We start from the raw sequence: 14,514 nt of genomic DNA, 5'->3' as shown, positions 1-14,514 counted from the left end.
TAATACTCTTAAAAAAGAAGAAACGAGTTGGAAGGCCTCACTCGACTGATATCAAGATACTTTAGAAAGTGACAGTACTTAACACCATAGTACTGGTACAGGGATAGAACACAGAGATCAATGGAAAAGAAAAGAGTCCAGACCCACACATATATGGACACTTGACTTACAATACAACTGGCACTACAGTAGACAATGTGTGTTCTTTTCAATAACTGGGCTGGGACAATTGCATGTCCATATGGAAAAACACAGAAATAGACCCCTAACTCACACCACACACAAAAATCAACTCCAAGTGAACTATAGACTTAAATATAAAAGGTATCAGTGCTCTGTAGTGACCTAAATGGGGAAGAAATCCAAAAAAGAGGGGATATATGTATACGTATAGCTGATTCACTTTGCTGTACAGCAGAAACTAACACAACATTGTAAAGCAACTATACTCCAATAACATTTTTAAAAATAAATAAATATGAAAGATAAAAATATGAAGTATTCAGAATATAGATTATCATCATGACCTGAGGGTATGAAAATATTTCTTTAACAAGATACACACCTAAAAAACTAACCATAAAGAAAAAGTGATAAATTTGACTAAAAGTTAAGAACTTCTGTTAATTAAAAAAAAAAAAAGCTATAAAGGGAATGACAAGATAAGTCATAGAACGAGGGAAAGGAAATATTAGCAACACATGTAGCTGACAGAGAACTTCTATCTAGAATATATAAAGATCTATTACAAACAAATTATAAAAAGATAACCCAATGAAAAAATGGGCAAAAGGTTTTGATCAAGCACATTTTACACACACACACACACACACACACGAAATCCAAATGGTAAATAAACCTTTTAGAAGATGCTCAGCCTCACCAGTCATGCAGGAAACAGAGCAAATAGGATCTTAACTATAGCGGGAGCATGAGGGAGGGAGGAGAGGAGGTGGTATACAAGAGCTAAATCCTAGTGTCATAACAAAGTAAACAGGTCACATCAAGATGTGATATATCAAGAAACAGCAGCAAAGCATATTACTTAGTTACAGAAAAGCAACTACTAGAAGAAAGAGAGTGAATTGCAGAGTGTGGAGGGTGGAGCCAGAGAACTCACTCCCCCATTCTACACCTTTTGGCATTTAAAAAAAAAATACAGATTTATTATTTTGATGAATAAAAAATATAGGAAAGAAAAAAAAACATATGAATGGGGGTGGGGGAGTGAATGAGAGGTAAGGAGGCAAGGTCAGGGAAATTAAATAATTGTTGGGAAAACCTGCCTGAGAGCAGGCGCAGAGCAACAGTGTGGAGGAGGAGCATGGGGTGGGTTTATTCTGTGATCTGTGTTATGGCCCTATTTGCTCTGGCCACTAGGGAGGTCAGGTTTTAATTTATGGCTCACATCTAAAAATTGAATCCCTAGGCTATATAACACTTCTTCATTTCTGACCATTCAACCATCATTCTCCCTTTGCTCTCATATTTTGGTATGTATCTCATATCTTGTTAAGTGTATTTTGTATGTCTTGAAAATCTAGTAGGTGTTTATAAACAAAAGTCCAAGGAGTTACTAGATGTACATAACACGAAACATGTAACATTTTGCCTCTTCTTGACAATTTAAAGGAGATTCTGGAAGCTTGCAATGCTTCATTAATTATCATTTAAAAAACCATTTATCTATATAGATTGTCCACCTACATTTTTTCAATTTATAATTCTGAGTAATTTCTCCACTACGTGAATATGTTACTGTGCTTTCTCTGTACGTGTTCTGTTCCCTCCCAGTGACTTACAAGGAGGCAATTTAGGAAAGCAGCTAAGAATCAGGTACACACCAAGTTTAAATTCTGGGTCTGACCTTCAGGACAAGTCACTAAGGCTCTCTCAGTTTATTTTCTCACCTACAAATAGGGCGGAAAATGATAACAGCATCTGCTTCACAGTGTTGTCAGTAACTGCTTCACAGTGTTGTAATGTATGTAAATCCACAGTAAGGGCTCAATAAATGTTGCCTGAAAGAAGTGAACGAATGAATGAATGAATGAATATCCGGCAAGGAGGATGTCAACATAAAAGACTCTGTAAGCATGAGCCACATGCAGCGTATCGGCAGAACTATGATGTGCTGTGTGCAACAGACTTTTAATTTTTTGGTCTTTGCTGAAGTCTAAAGATTAGCAATAACAACTTTTTTTCACTAGAAGGTCAATTCAGGGAATATAAAAGTAAAACTGGGTGAATTTCTTTGTTTGCAATAAATCATCTTTTTCATCAGGAAATGCAACACCTGCAGTTACACCTGAATGTTCTTTTACTGCTTTCCTGTGACAGAAAGCTTTCTTCTTTTTCCTTTCCTTTTTTGGGGCTAAAATATTTCAAAACTCTCTAATGAGCACAGCCTGTGTGCCTGATCATAATGCAATGCAGTGAACCGACTCTGTTTTACCTTGAACAAAAGTCTTCTGAGGCTGTTTATTTGTCTTTCCCTGACTGAGCTTATAAGCTATCATGCTCTTTAAAACAGGAGATTTTCTTCTATTGCTAATCAGACAAATGACAGTATCTTTAGCACAAATAATAAGCATTTCTCAATCTACTTACTTTGAAACACATGATTTTCATCAGCTCCTTTTCTCTTCTTGACAGAAACCACAGTGAGCATTTTAAAAATAAAATTCCCCTCCTCCTCGGTCTCACACAGGGTTACAATCTCAAAGTCCTTGCAATGGCCTTATTCACCCCTGCCCCCCACCTGCAAGAAGCACAAGGCCACACAACAGCCAGGGCAAGGGACTGGGCTGAGTTTGATTCTCACCAGGGAGGGTCTTGAAGTTAAACAGATTCTCTCTCAAACTTAACAGGCTGTATCCAGTCCCTGGTTCCTCACCACTGTACTAGATCAGTTTCTGACAGGGCAAGACCTTGGTTGGTGGAGTGGGGGGGGAAGACGCAAGTTCCCTCTAGAACACCCTCCAGAAGGGTGGTCAAACCAGGTAAGGGCAAGAGCCAGAGCCCCCAGCATCACTAACAGAGGGTCGCAAGACTGTACACAACCAAAACCAGAATTCGGGGCCACTGAAACGTTTCTCCCCATTCCTGAGGTCTCAGAGGCCTCCAAACTAGTGTTAAAATGGTTCTTCCAGAGGACTGGATACCTCGAATCTCTATAGAAAAAAATGTAAGCTTCTTCACATTTACTCCAACGGACACAGCGTTTGGAAAGGTGACATCAGTGACATGCAGCGAACACAGGGGCCATGGATGAGCTTTTGCCTCAGAGTCTTAAGGCACTCTGTAGTAGAAGGCTGGTTTAGAATGTCCTAGTCACCTTGAAAACTTGAGCTCACTACGCTGCACAGACCCCAGGAGTGACACTCCAGCCCTGAACCTTGAGAAAGTGGCTTAGTTCTTAGGAACGAGCCACCAAGAAAGCCAGCCAGCTGCCTCCTGAATGAATACCCGGCAAGGGCCTTGTTCCACTAAGGCCCCCGAGGGTGAACTAACGCTGGTGAGTCACATCAAGGATACAGGGGTTGCTGTCATCGATGCTACAGCTGTCCAGGATCAGGGCAATGCCGTCCAGCTCGTTCACCTACGAAGAACAGAGAAGACAAATTGACACGCTGCAACAGCCTGGGAAGGGCTGGAGATCATAGGTGATCTGTTGCTCCTTTTTTATTTCCTTACTCCCTGCTATAATAATACTGTTTGTGCAATTACCTGGAACACCTATATCAATCCAGAAATATTTTAAAACAGACGTAAACAAAAAGTGGTACTTTATTTTTCTTTTCACTCTTCCTCAAACATGTTGGGCAACTGGACAGCCATATAAAAAAGTATAATTGGGATGAATTGGGAGATTAGCTTTGACATAAATACACTACCATGTGTAAAACAGATAGCTCTTGGGAACCTGCAGTACAGCACAGGGAGCTCAGCTCGGTGCTCTGTGACGACCTAGAGGGGTGGGATGGGGGTGGGGTGGGAGGGAGGTCCAAGAGGGAGGGGGTATGTGTATGCATATAGCTGAAAAAGTTACATCAAAAATAAAGAAAAAAATAAAAAAGTATAATTAAACAACACTGCAAACCAACTATACTTCAATAAAGCTTCTTTAAAATGTATAAAAGTGGATTTCTTCCTAATATTATTCACCTGGATAAACTACAAATGAATCTCAGTTTATTAGTAAGTGAATTCTTTTTCTTAGCCAGAAGCAGGGAAAACATTTCTAACTATGGCTCAAAATCCAGAAGCAATAGAGAAAGGTTTTAAAATTTGACTACATTTTTTAAAAAGGCAAATTGAAAGCTGTAAAAATTATTTGAAAGATATCACAGGCAAAGGGTTAATATTTTAATATATACAGAGCTTGTAGAAACTGAGAAAAGACCAACAATCCAACAGAAAAATGGATAAAATACATGAACATAAATGGCACAGAAAAAAAGAAATGCGGATGGACTGCAGAGATATCACAATCTGCTCAACTGTGCTCCTAATAAGATGCAGGCAAATTATGATACCGTTTCTCGGCTGCCAGAAGGGCAAATCATCACGTGTGACAACACATGCTGCTGGTAAGGTGACAGGAAACGGCACCCTCAGACACTGCTGGAGTGAATGCGAAGTGGCACGATCCCTATGGTAGGGAACTGGACAATACGTAGCAAAATCACATGTGTTATTTACTCTTTGACCCAGTAATCCCATTTCTAGGATCAAAAATACAGTGTCACGTGGAATTATGTTTGTACGAGGTTAGTTACTTCAGCACAGCTTATATTTTTATAAGACTTTTATGGAGGTATAATTCACATACCATAAAACTCACCCATTTACAGTATACAATTCAGTGGATTTTAGCATATTCACAAAGCTGTCTCACTATCACCACTATCTTAGAACATTTTCATTACCCCCAAGAGAGTTTTTAAACTCCATTCCCATCAGCAGTCAGTCCTATTTCTTCCTCTCTCCAACCCTTAGCAACTACTAACCCACTTTCTGTATCTATGGGTTTGCCTATTCTGGGCGTTTCATACACATGGACTTATTCAGTATGTGACCGGCTTCTTTCACTTGTCGTAACGCTTCCAAGGTTCATCTATGTTGAAGCATGTATCAGCATGATGAGTAATGATATTCTAATATCTGCATATGTATTTTATTTTCCATTCATCCACTGACACACATTTGAATTGTTTCAAACTTTTGGCTATTATGATAATGCTGTTACAATCATTCATGTACCTATTTTTGAATGGATATATGTATTCAATTCTCTGGCTATATTCCGAGGAGTGGAATTGTTTAGTCATACGGTAACTCTATATTTAATATTTTAAGGAACTGCTTGACTGTTTTTCAAAGTGGCTGTACCATCTTACATTCCACCAGCAATGTATGAGGGTTCCAATTTCTTTACATCCTTGATAACACTGTCTTTTCTTTTAGCCACCCTAGTGGACGTGAAGTGGTACGTCATTGTGGTTTTGATTTGCATTGCTCTGATGAGTAATGATGTTGAATGTAGCACAATTTATAAGAAAAATCCTGTAAACAACTCAAGCATCCATAGATATAGGCTCGTTGAATAAACCGTGATCACTAATGTACTGCTATGGAGAGATCAGGATAGAATGGTAAGTGAAAAAAGCAGAGTGCAGAACAGGATTATATGTGAACCTTTTGTGTAATAAAGGAGGAGAAACAGATGATATTTTATATTAAAAAAACAATGAAGGGTTAAATAAAAAACTAATAATGGTTATTTACAGAGCAAAGCAGAGACTGAAGTGGACGAAACAGGAACAGAGGTGAGACCTCTGTGAATGTACCCAGTTGTACAATTCTGACTTTGGGATCCTGTATATGCTTCACGAAATTTTTGAAATTAAGTTTATAATACATGTTAACTAGACTTACTGTGGTGATTATTTCACCATATATACAAATACTGAATCATTATGTTGTACACCTGAAATTAACATACTGTTATATGTCGATTACAGCTCAATTTTGAAGAAATGAATTTAAAAAGTTATAAAAACAGAAAATGGAAACAAATTAATCCGACAACATGTGAAACAAAGACAATTATTTCACAGAACTGAAACAGTATTTTGACGGGACGTCCCCAGGGAGCTGTGTCCTGAGCTCGGATGGAACTGCAGTCCCACAGCTGCATGAGGTCGCCTCAGCACCATAACCAATGGGATTGGCATTCTGAACCCTTATTCCTAGATCTAGTTTAAAGCAAATGGGTAATTTATGTCATTAGGAACCAAGATTTTTAGCATAAAAAAGAAGTATCAAATCAAAGTAGTTTACATTTAAATTAGAAATATTAGCACAAACTCATGATACATTTTTCTCTTTTCTTTCTAAAAAATGTTTACTTCCTAGCTGTTTACTGAAAAGGCACAGAAGCAAAGACAAGCCAGTAGCAATGAACATTCCCAGCATGACTTAAGGATTCTAAACACCACGGTCCAACTGAAAGAAAACAGATCTCCAGTTGGCTGTGATACACAGACTTGCTGAAGGCAGGAAAGAAGAGAAGAAATCTAATTCCTATAAATTTCCTGAGGCACTGGAAGGTGGTTAATGAGATGCTATTTAACAGACATCCAGCATCTAACAGGCAATGACAGACACTTAAATGATTTCACTTAATTCTGACAATGCCAGGGTAAGTATTACTGGTTCCATTTTACAGATAAAGAAACTGAGGCTCAAAAGTTAGGTACCCTCCCCATGGTCACTTAACTAATAAGTGCTTTTCAAAGTGAGGTCTGGAGAGTACTGTCAGTCTGCAAGAACAGTGTGTGAAAGAGTGAGAAACTGTGCCAGCAATTTAACATACTTATGCTATGTTTGCTGAATCTTATAATAAAATTTGGGCTTGAACTTTCTATGTCTTAAAAATTTTTTTTGTTTTCTAGTAATTCATTTATATTATCTTTCATAAACATATTGGTCCAGGATGGTTTGGGGGAAGATAGCTAGCTCTTCATCACAGATAGTCTGAGAAGCTTTGGCATGGAGGGTTCGCCCACTACTGAGGGTTGGACCTCATGTTTTTGAGAGGCACAGAGGGAAATTTTATGGCCAAACTGGTAGCGGCCCCACCTGAGACTGTATCCAAAGCTTCTCCATGCAACCCTCACAGCCCCACTTGTCCAATAACCGGCCCTGCACCCACACGCACGATGAGGGTGTAACAATGAAGCCTGCAAATGGGAGAGGAGGGCTCCTGCCACATGCACTTGTCTCGGGGTGAAGCGGAGAGACCCAGGAGAGGAGCCACGCCTGCTGCCCGGCACAGAGAGCAAGGAACAGCCGCGGACTCTCACCAGCTCCTTGCGAACGTGTGATCTAGAGCCTTCTGGAACGTGGGTGCATTTCCACGCCAGAGGAGCTGGGTGTTTGATGTAGCCGGGGGACCACACAGCACGGGGCTCCCAGGGAAGGCCTCCCTGCAGAGCTGACCTTTAGCTCACGGTGAGAAGAATGAACAGGAATTAAACACAGAAACAAAGGGGCTGTGGAGAGCGCTCTGAGCAGGGGAAGAGCACGCGCGAGAGCTGGGGATCGGAAGGAACATGCGGTCTTCCAGGAAACGGGAGGTGGCGGCGCAGGGGTGAAGAGCGAGGGCTGCACAGCCGGCGCTGGGGACAGAGTCGGGCCCTACAGCGCTTCTGAGCTGGTGGCTTTGGGCAAGTCATTTACCCTCTAAGACTTAGTTTTCTCCCCTGTCAAATGCGGATGATAGGACCTACTGCACAGGGTGGCTGTGAGAATGGCATGGATTACTGTGCTGACTGGCCCTCAGTGAAGACTCAATACAGGGCCGCAGGGGTGATGGCGTAGTTGGCAATTTCGTGTTGTGAACTGAAAGTTCAGTTGGCTGGGGCAAGGAGTTCAGGGCTGGCTCCCGAGAAAAGCACGAGGAAAACTGGAGGATAACTTCCACAGAGCCGAGTCACAATTCGACTGTGTATGAGGCAAAACTGTAAATTTATTTTCAAAAACCACTTCTTTTGGTAAGTGAGAAAGTATTAAGGATCTCTTATTCAGTGCAAGAAAAACATCTCGTTTTCGGTGTGGGGAGTAGACTTCTCAGATATGTTAAATGGGTAAGGAAATAAAATCACAGGCTAAAAACTGACATTTTAAAGCAGGCAGTAAGGGTGAATTAAAGAGTTCTTGAAAATCATGGTTACACTAGAGCCATGCCTGAACTGAGGGTCTGCTTTCCTAGATAAATATTTCTCATTCACACCACTGCATTATGAAATGATACTAGATAATTTTTTATAGAAATTCATTAAATGTTGATAACGTAAGTGAACTATTCTAGACAAGGGCAGCAGTGGCATCATGACAAACACGCAATATACACTGAAGAGTGAACACAGGTTACGGTCACTGGGAAAAGAATCCCAGGATGCAACACCTCCAGGAGTAGTGACTGATGCTCTGTGTCATCACCAAGCTCAAGTTTTACAAGTTCCTGCTGCCACTGAGCTGCAGCATGGAGCTCCTGTCAGGAGAGGGGGAAACAATTAGGAAATTAACAAGTTTTCTTCTGTTCGCACTTCATAAAACAAGGAAGTTGTTTGTTTACCTAACATGTTGGGAACTGATTCTAGACCCATAATAAATGAGTCACAAGTTGTAGTTCCTAACAAGGAGCCAAGCTCAGTCAACGCTTTCACGATGTAAGACATCTCAACAAGACAGTAAGTCTGGCTTAAACAAACTAACATTTAGCCTCTGGAAATAAGAATTGTAAACAGCAGGACAACTCATTGATTTGCTAACTGTCGTCTCCCACTGAAGCCAATACTAATCTCAGAGAATGCACCCTGCAAAGTATGTGGGTCCAACCTGAATTAATATCTAAGCTTCTTCAGGAAAATGTATTAGGTTGACCAAAAAACAGAGCCTCAATTATTCTGTCTGCTCTCACACTGAACGCTAAATACAAAAATAAAAAAAACCTGAAGAAAGACAAGAGCACAGTACCAATGCAGGACTGAATCTCCTATTTAAACGCCCCATGAATCAACGTAACTTAACATTTGGTGAAAATGTGTTCATAACATAGCGCCTCAAAACAGACGCACGCACACAAAGATCAGCAGAGCCCTGTGCTGAAGCGAGCACACGACCAACATGGGTGTGGCAAGGCTCGGACAAGGCTCTGATCTACAGAGGAAGCCATTCTCAGAGCTGTGAGAGTTGAGACAGTCAAGAAAAGCATAGTACTAACTTAGAGCAACCCATACCTACCAAATTTCCTATGACTGCAGAAATGTATGTTTATATATTCAAACTTTGCTGAACAACAGCTTGTGCTCTGTGAAGGATTACTATGTCCAGCCCTTTTCAAGTATGGTAAGGAATCCTATAGAACCTCAAAACCAAGTGAAGATAATATTGCAAACTGCTGCCATTTCCTGTGTCCTTACTGTGTGCTGGGTGCTGTGCTGAATGCTTTCTTGTGTAATCCTCACTTTAACCCTGTGAGGTGGGCACCACTCTCTTGTTACACATAAGAGAATCTAGACTTCATGAAGCTCAGAACCCTCCACAGGTTACACAGCTAGAGGGCTGAGCTGGATTCTCTTGTAGGTCTGTCTGCCTCCAAAAGTATCCCTCTTTCCTCGGTGTGCTTGGGATGGTAATTGGTCTCACCCCGTGGGTGGGCACACTCATATCTCATACAAGATGGTGCATCTCATCCAGCATCCGCCTCCACCCCCTCGGGCTTCGAGCCTTCTGAGTTGCAGCTCACATTAAACTTTGTTTTTTGAAATTGCTTTGGCTATTGTATTAGTGTCCTAAGGCTGCTGTAACAAAGTACCAGAAACTGAGTGGCTTAAATAACAAAATTTATTCTCTCACAGTTCTGGAGGCTAGAAGTCTGAGATCAAGGTGTTGGCAGGATTGGTTCCTTCTAAGGGCTATGAAGGAGAATCTGTTCCATGCCTCTCTCTGAACGTCTGGTGGTTTGCTGACCACCTCTGATGTTCTTTGGCTAGTAGATCTCTGCCTTCATCTTCACATGGCTTCCTCCTCTTCTTCTTCTTCTTCTTCTTTATTGAACTATACCTGATTTACAATACTGTGTTAGTTTCAGATGTACAGAAAAGTGATTTGGTTCTCTATTTTTCAGATTCTTTTCCATTTAGGTTATTACAAAATATTGAATATACTTCCCTGTGCTATATAGTAAATCCTTGTTGTTTATCTATTTTATATATAGTACTTTGTACCTGCTAATCCCAAACTCCTAATTTATCGCCGCCTCCCCCCCCCACCGCTTTCCCCTTTGGTAACCAAAAGTTGTTTTTGTCTATGAGTCTGTTTCTATTCTGTAAATAAATTCATTTGTATTATTTTTTAGATTCCACATATACATGTTATCATATAATATTTGTCTTTCTCTGCCTGACTTAGTATGATAATCCCTAGGTCCAGCCATGTTGCTTCAAATGGCAATATTTCATTATTTTTTATGGCTGAGTAATATTCCATTGTATATATATGCCACATCTTCTTATCCATTCATCTGTTAATGGACACTTAGGTTGCTTCCACGTCTTAGCTATTGTGAATACTGCTGCTATGAACACTGGGGTGCATGTATCTTTTCAAATTAGAGTTTTCATCTTTTCTGGATGTATGCCCAGGAGTGGGATTGCTGGATCATATGGTAATTCTCTTTTTAGTTTTTTAAGGAACCTCCATACTGGTTTCCACAGTGGCTGCACCAATTTACATTCCCACCAACAGTGGAGGAGGGTTCCCTTTTCTTCAGCACTTATTATTTGTAGACTTTGTGATGATAGACATTCTGACTGGTGTGAGGTGATACCTCGTAGTTTTGATTTGCATTTCTCTAATAATTAGAGATGCGGAGCATCTTTTCACGTGCCTATTAACCATCTGTATGTCTTCTTTGGAGAAAAGTCTATTTAGGTCTTCTGCCCATCTTTTAATAGGGTTGTTTTTTTGATATTGAGTTGTATGAGCTGTCTGTATATTTTGGAAATTAAGCCTTTGTCAGTCAAATCGTTTGCAAATGTTTTCTCCCAGTAGGGAGGTTGTCTTTTCTTTTTGTTTATGGTTTCCTTTGCTGTGCAAAAGGAAACGTTTATACATTTGATTATATGTTTGTATGTTTGATTAGGTCTCACTTGTTTATATTTGCTTTTATTTCTTTTGCCTTGGGAGACTGACCTCAGAAAACATTACCACGATTTTATTGAGATTTGTTTTATGGTCCAGTGTATGGTCTGCCTTGGTGAATGTTCCATGTGTATTGTAAAGAATATGTATTCAGCTGTTGGGTGCAGGGCTCTATAAACTTTAATTGGTCAAGTTCATTGATCAGCGTTCAAGTTTTTGTATTACTCCTGAGTTTCTTTCTCCTTGTTCTAGAATTTACTAAGAGTGCTGAAATCTTCAATTATGATTATAGATCTATTTCTCCTTTCAGTTCTGTCAGTTTTTGCTTAATGTATTTGAAGTTCTACTATTTGCAATACATGTTCATGTTTTTATGTCTTCTTGATGAGCTGATCTTTCAATCATTATGAAATATCCCTCTGTATATCTCAAGTCTATTTTGTCTGACATTAATATAGCCACTCCACCTTTTTTATGTGTTTGCATGATATATCATTTTCATTCTTTCATTTTTAATCTATCTTTATCTTTATATTCAAAGCATATTTCTTGTAGTTATCATATAACTGAGTCTTGCTTTTTTAAAATCCAGTCTAACAGTCTCTGTCTTTTAATTGGAATATATAAGCCATTTAGTTTTAATGTACTTGTCAATATAGTTGTGTTTAAGTATATCATTCTGACATTTGTTTTCTTTTTATCCTAAACGTACTTTGTTCACTTTTTCCTCTTACCCTGACTTCCTTTAGGCTGAGTATTTTTAAATATTCCATCTTTTTCCCTCCACTATTGGCTTATTAACTAACTCTCTTTCCTTTTTCTTTTTAAAGTGGTTGTTCCAGGGTTTAGAATATGCATCTTTAGCTTTTATAGTCTATCTACAAATAATATTATACTATTTCACATAAATGTAAGAACCTTACAACTGTATACACCACTTGACATTTGGGCAACTGCTCTCACACGTTTTACTTCTATATACATTATAAACCCCCAAATACATTGCTATTACGATTGTTTCAAAGAGCTGATATTTTTTAAAAATTAAAAATTGAAGATAAAGGTATTTTATTCTTACTCACATATTTAGTTTTTCCAGTATTTTTGATTTCTTTGTATAGAATCAGGTTTCCAGCTGGTACCATTTTCCTTCACCTGGTACAACAGCCTTCAACATTTCTTATAGCACAGTTCTGCTGACAACAAATTCTCTCAACTTTTGTTTGTCTGGAAATGTCTTTATTTTGCCCTCATTTTTTTTCTAAAGGAATTCCTTTATTTTTATTATTTATTTATTTATTTATTTATTTTTGGCTGTGTTGGGTCTTCGTTTCTGTGCAAGGGCTTTCTCTAGTTGCGGCAAGCGGGGGCCACTCTTCATCGCGGTGCGCGGGCCTCTCACTATCGCGGCCTCTCTTGTTGCGGAGCACAAGCTCCAGATGCGCAGGCTCAGTAGTTGTGGCTCACGGGCCCAGTTGCTCCTTGGCATGTGGGATCTTCCCAGACCAGGGCTCGAACCCATGTCCCCTGCATTAGCAGGCAGATTCTCAACCACTGCGCCACCAGGGAAGCCCTGCCCTCATTTTTGAAGGATATTTTGGCTGGATATATAATTCTAGTTTTCTTTTAGTATTTTAAAGATGTCATTCCTTTGATTCCTGTTTTGCATTATTTCTGGAGAGAAGCCTGCTATCACTCTTATCTTTGTTCTTCTTGATTGACAGGCAAAAGTCAGTGAATTAGAGAGGAAGAACACACAGAGAAGATGAACCAAAACCAAAACCTGGCTCACTGTAAACATGAATAGAATGGATAAATCCCAGAAAGACTGAGGAAGGAAAAAAGGTATCTATTTAAAAAGAATAGAATGAAAAGAGAGAAATAGATATAGAAAACACAGATAAAATAATAAAATATTATGAATTTTATGGAAAAAAAAAGAAAATCTAGATGAAATGGATATTTCTGAGAAAAACTGACACAATAAATAGAAAGCCTGAAAAGGTCAATACTTTAAATATTTAAATTTAAATAATTTAAAGATATGAAAATACCGAAGACTCACTGACAAAAATAGTCAAAGACCCAAACAGCTGTTCAAGTTAAGTACCACCAAATTTTTAAGGAACAGGTAATCTATTATGTATGTAAGTTATTCAAAAACAATAACAATAAAATAATAAATAAAATGAGGGAAAGCTTCCCAATTCATTTTATGAGGCTACTACGGCTTGATTAAGGATTAAGACAGACCAGTATAAGAAAAACAACAGGCCTATTTATGAACATATACCACTTCCCAAGACAACCCCACCCAAAATTCCTGGAAATAATATTAGATTAGTTAAACATACCTTAAAAATTCATCATCATCTTAATGTTGATCAGAAAATCTACAAGGCAATTATCCTCATTAATGTACTAATAATTATCTCAATATCACAGAAAAGGCATCAGATAATGTTTAGTACCTATTAGTTTTTTAATTCTCAGAAAACTAGAAAACTATTTTAACTTGAAAATGGCTTGTGTCAGAAACCTACAGCAAATATCATACCTAAGAGAAAATTTAGAGAGATTCCCAAGACCAGAAAAAACACAAGGATACTGTCTTCTCACTCTGATGTAGAAATATAAACTGAATGGCATACTGCAGTTGTGAAAGGTCTTTGGAGCACTCTGTCTCTAGAAAACAAAGAGGGGTTAGAGTGGTGTGAAAAGTGGTTCAGTCTCAGGACTGCCTGGTGGTGCAGTGGCTAAGGCTCCTCACTCCCAATGCGGGGGCCTGGGCTCCACCCCTGCTCGGGGAACTAGATCCCACATGCATGCCGCAACTAAGGAGCCTCGAGCCGCAACTAAGGAGCCTGCGAGCCGCAACTAAGGAACCCGCCTGCCGCAACTAAGACCCGGTACAACCAGGGACAAAAAAAAAAAAAAGTGGTTCAGTCTTTCTACCAGAACAGAAGCAGTGGATGAAGGGAAAACAAAAGAAAGCAAACAGCAGATTTAGATTAAGGAAAAGTAATTTGGCGGGGGGGGAGGGCGTTGGGGAGAGCAACGGTTAAAATCATAAAGGACAGATTACCCAGATATAAAATGGGAAATAATCATCTAGACAGTCAGGATAAAAAGATCTAAAGGGAACTGAAAATGCACCTAGTCCTAACTGCTCCTAAGCTGACTTTTAGAAAAGGGATCGATATTTTAGTTGCTACTAGAACAGAAACTGTGACTGGAGCCCTACAAAACCCAGGAGAGGGTGCTGGGAGAAGCATGCTTCTGGCTCCCTGAAATTACGCA

At 39.3% G+C, this 14,514-nt stretch overlaps 1 protein-coding gene across 1 annotated transcript in view; it reads right to left on the bottom strand.

The window, feature by feature from the left end:
• Positions 1-14,514, bottom strand: part of ATXN10 (ataxin 10) — a 153,781-nt gene that overhangs the window by 28,039 nt on the left and 111,228 nt on the right. The window contains exon 10 of the mRNA XM_036865586.1: positions 3,538-3,601. Coding sequence (XP_036721481.1) covers positions 3,538-3,601 — 64 coding nt within the window. The remainder of the gene's footprint in view (positions 1-3,537; positions 3,602-14,514) is intronic.

The sequence above is a fragment of the Balaenoptera musculus genome, chromosome 10 (genome assembly GCF_009873245.2).
Source record: "Balaenoptera musculus isolate JJ_BM4_2016_0621 chromosome 10, mBalMus1.pri.v3, whole genome shotgun sequence".
In the NCBI taxonomy this organism is placed as follows: domain Eukaryota; kingdom Metazoa; phylum Chordata; class Mammalia; order Artiodactyla; family Balaenopteridae; genus Balaenoptera; species Balaenoptera musculus.
This window is presented reverse-complemented; position numbering and strand designations above follow the sequence as displayed.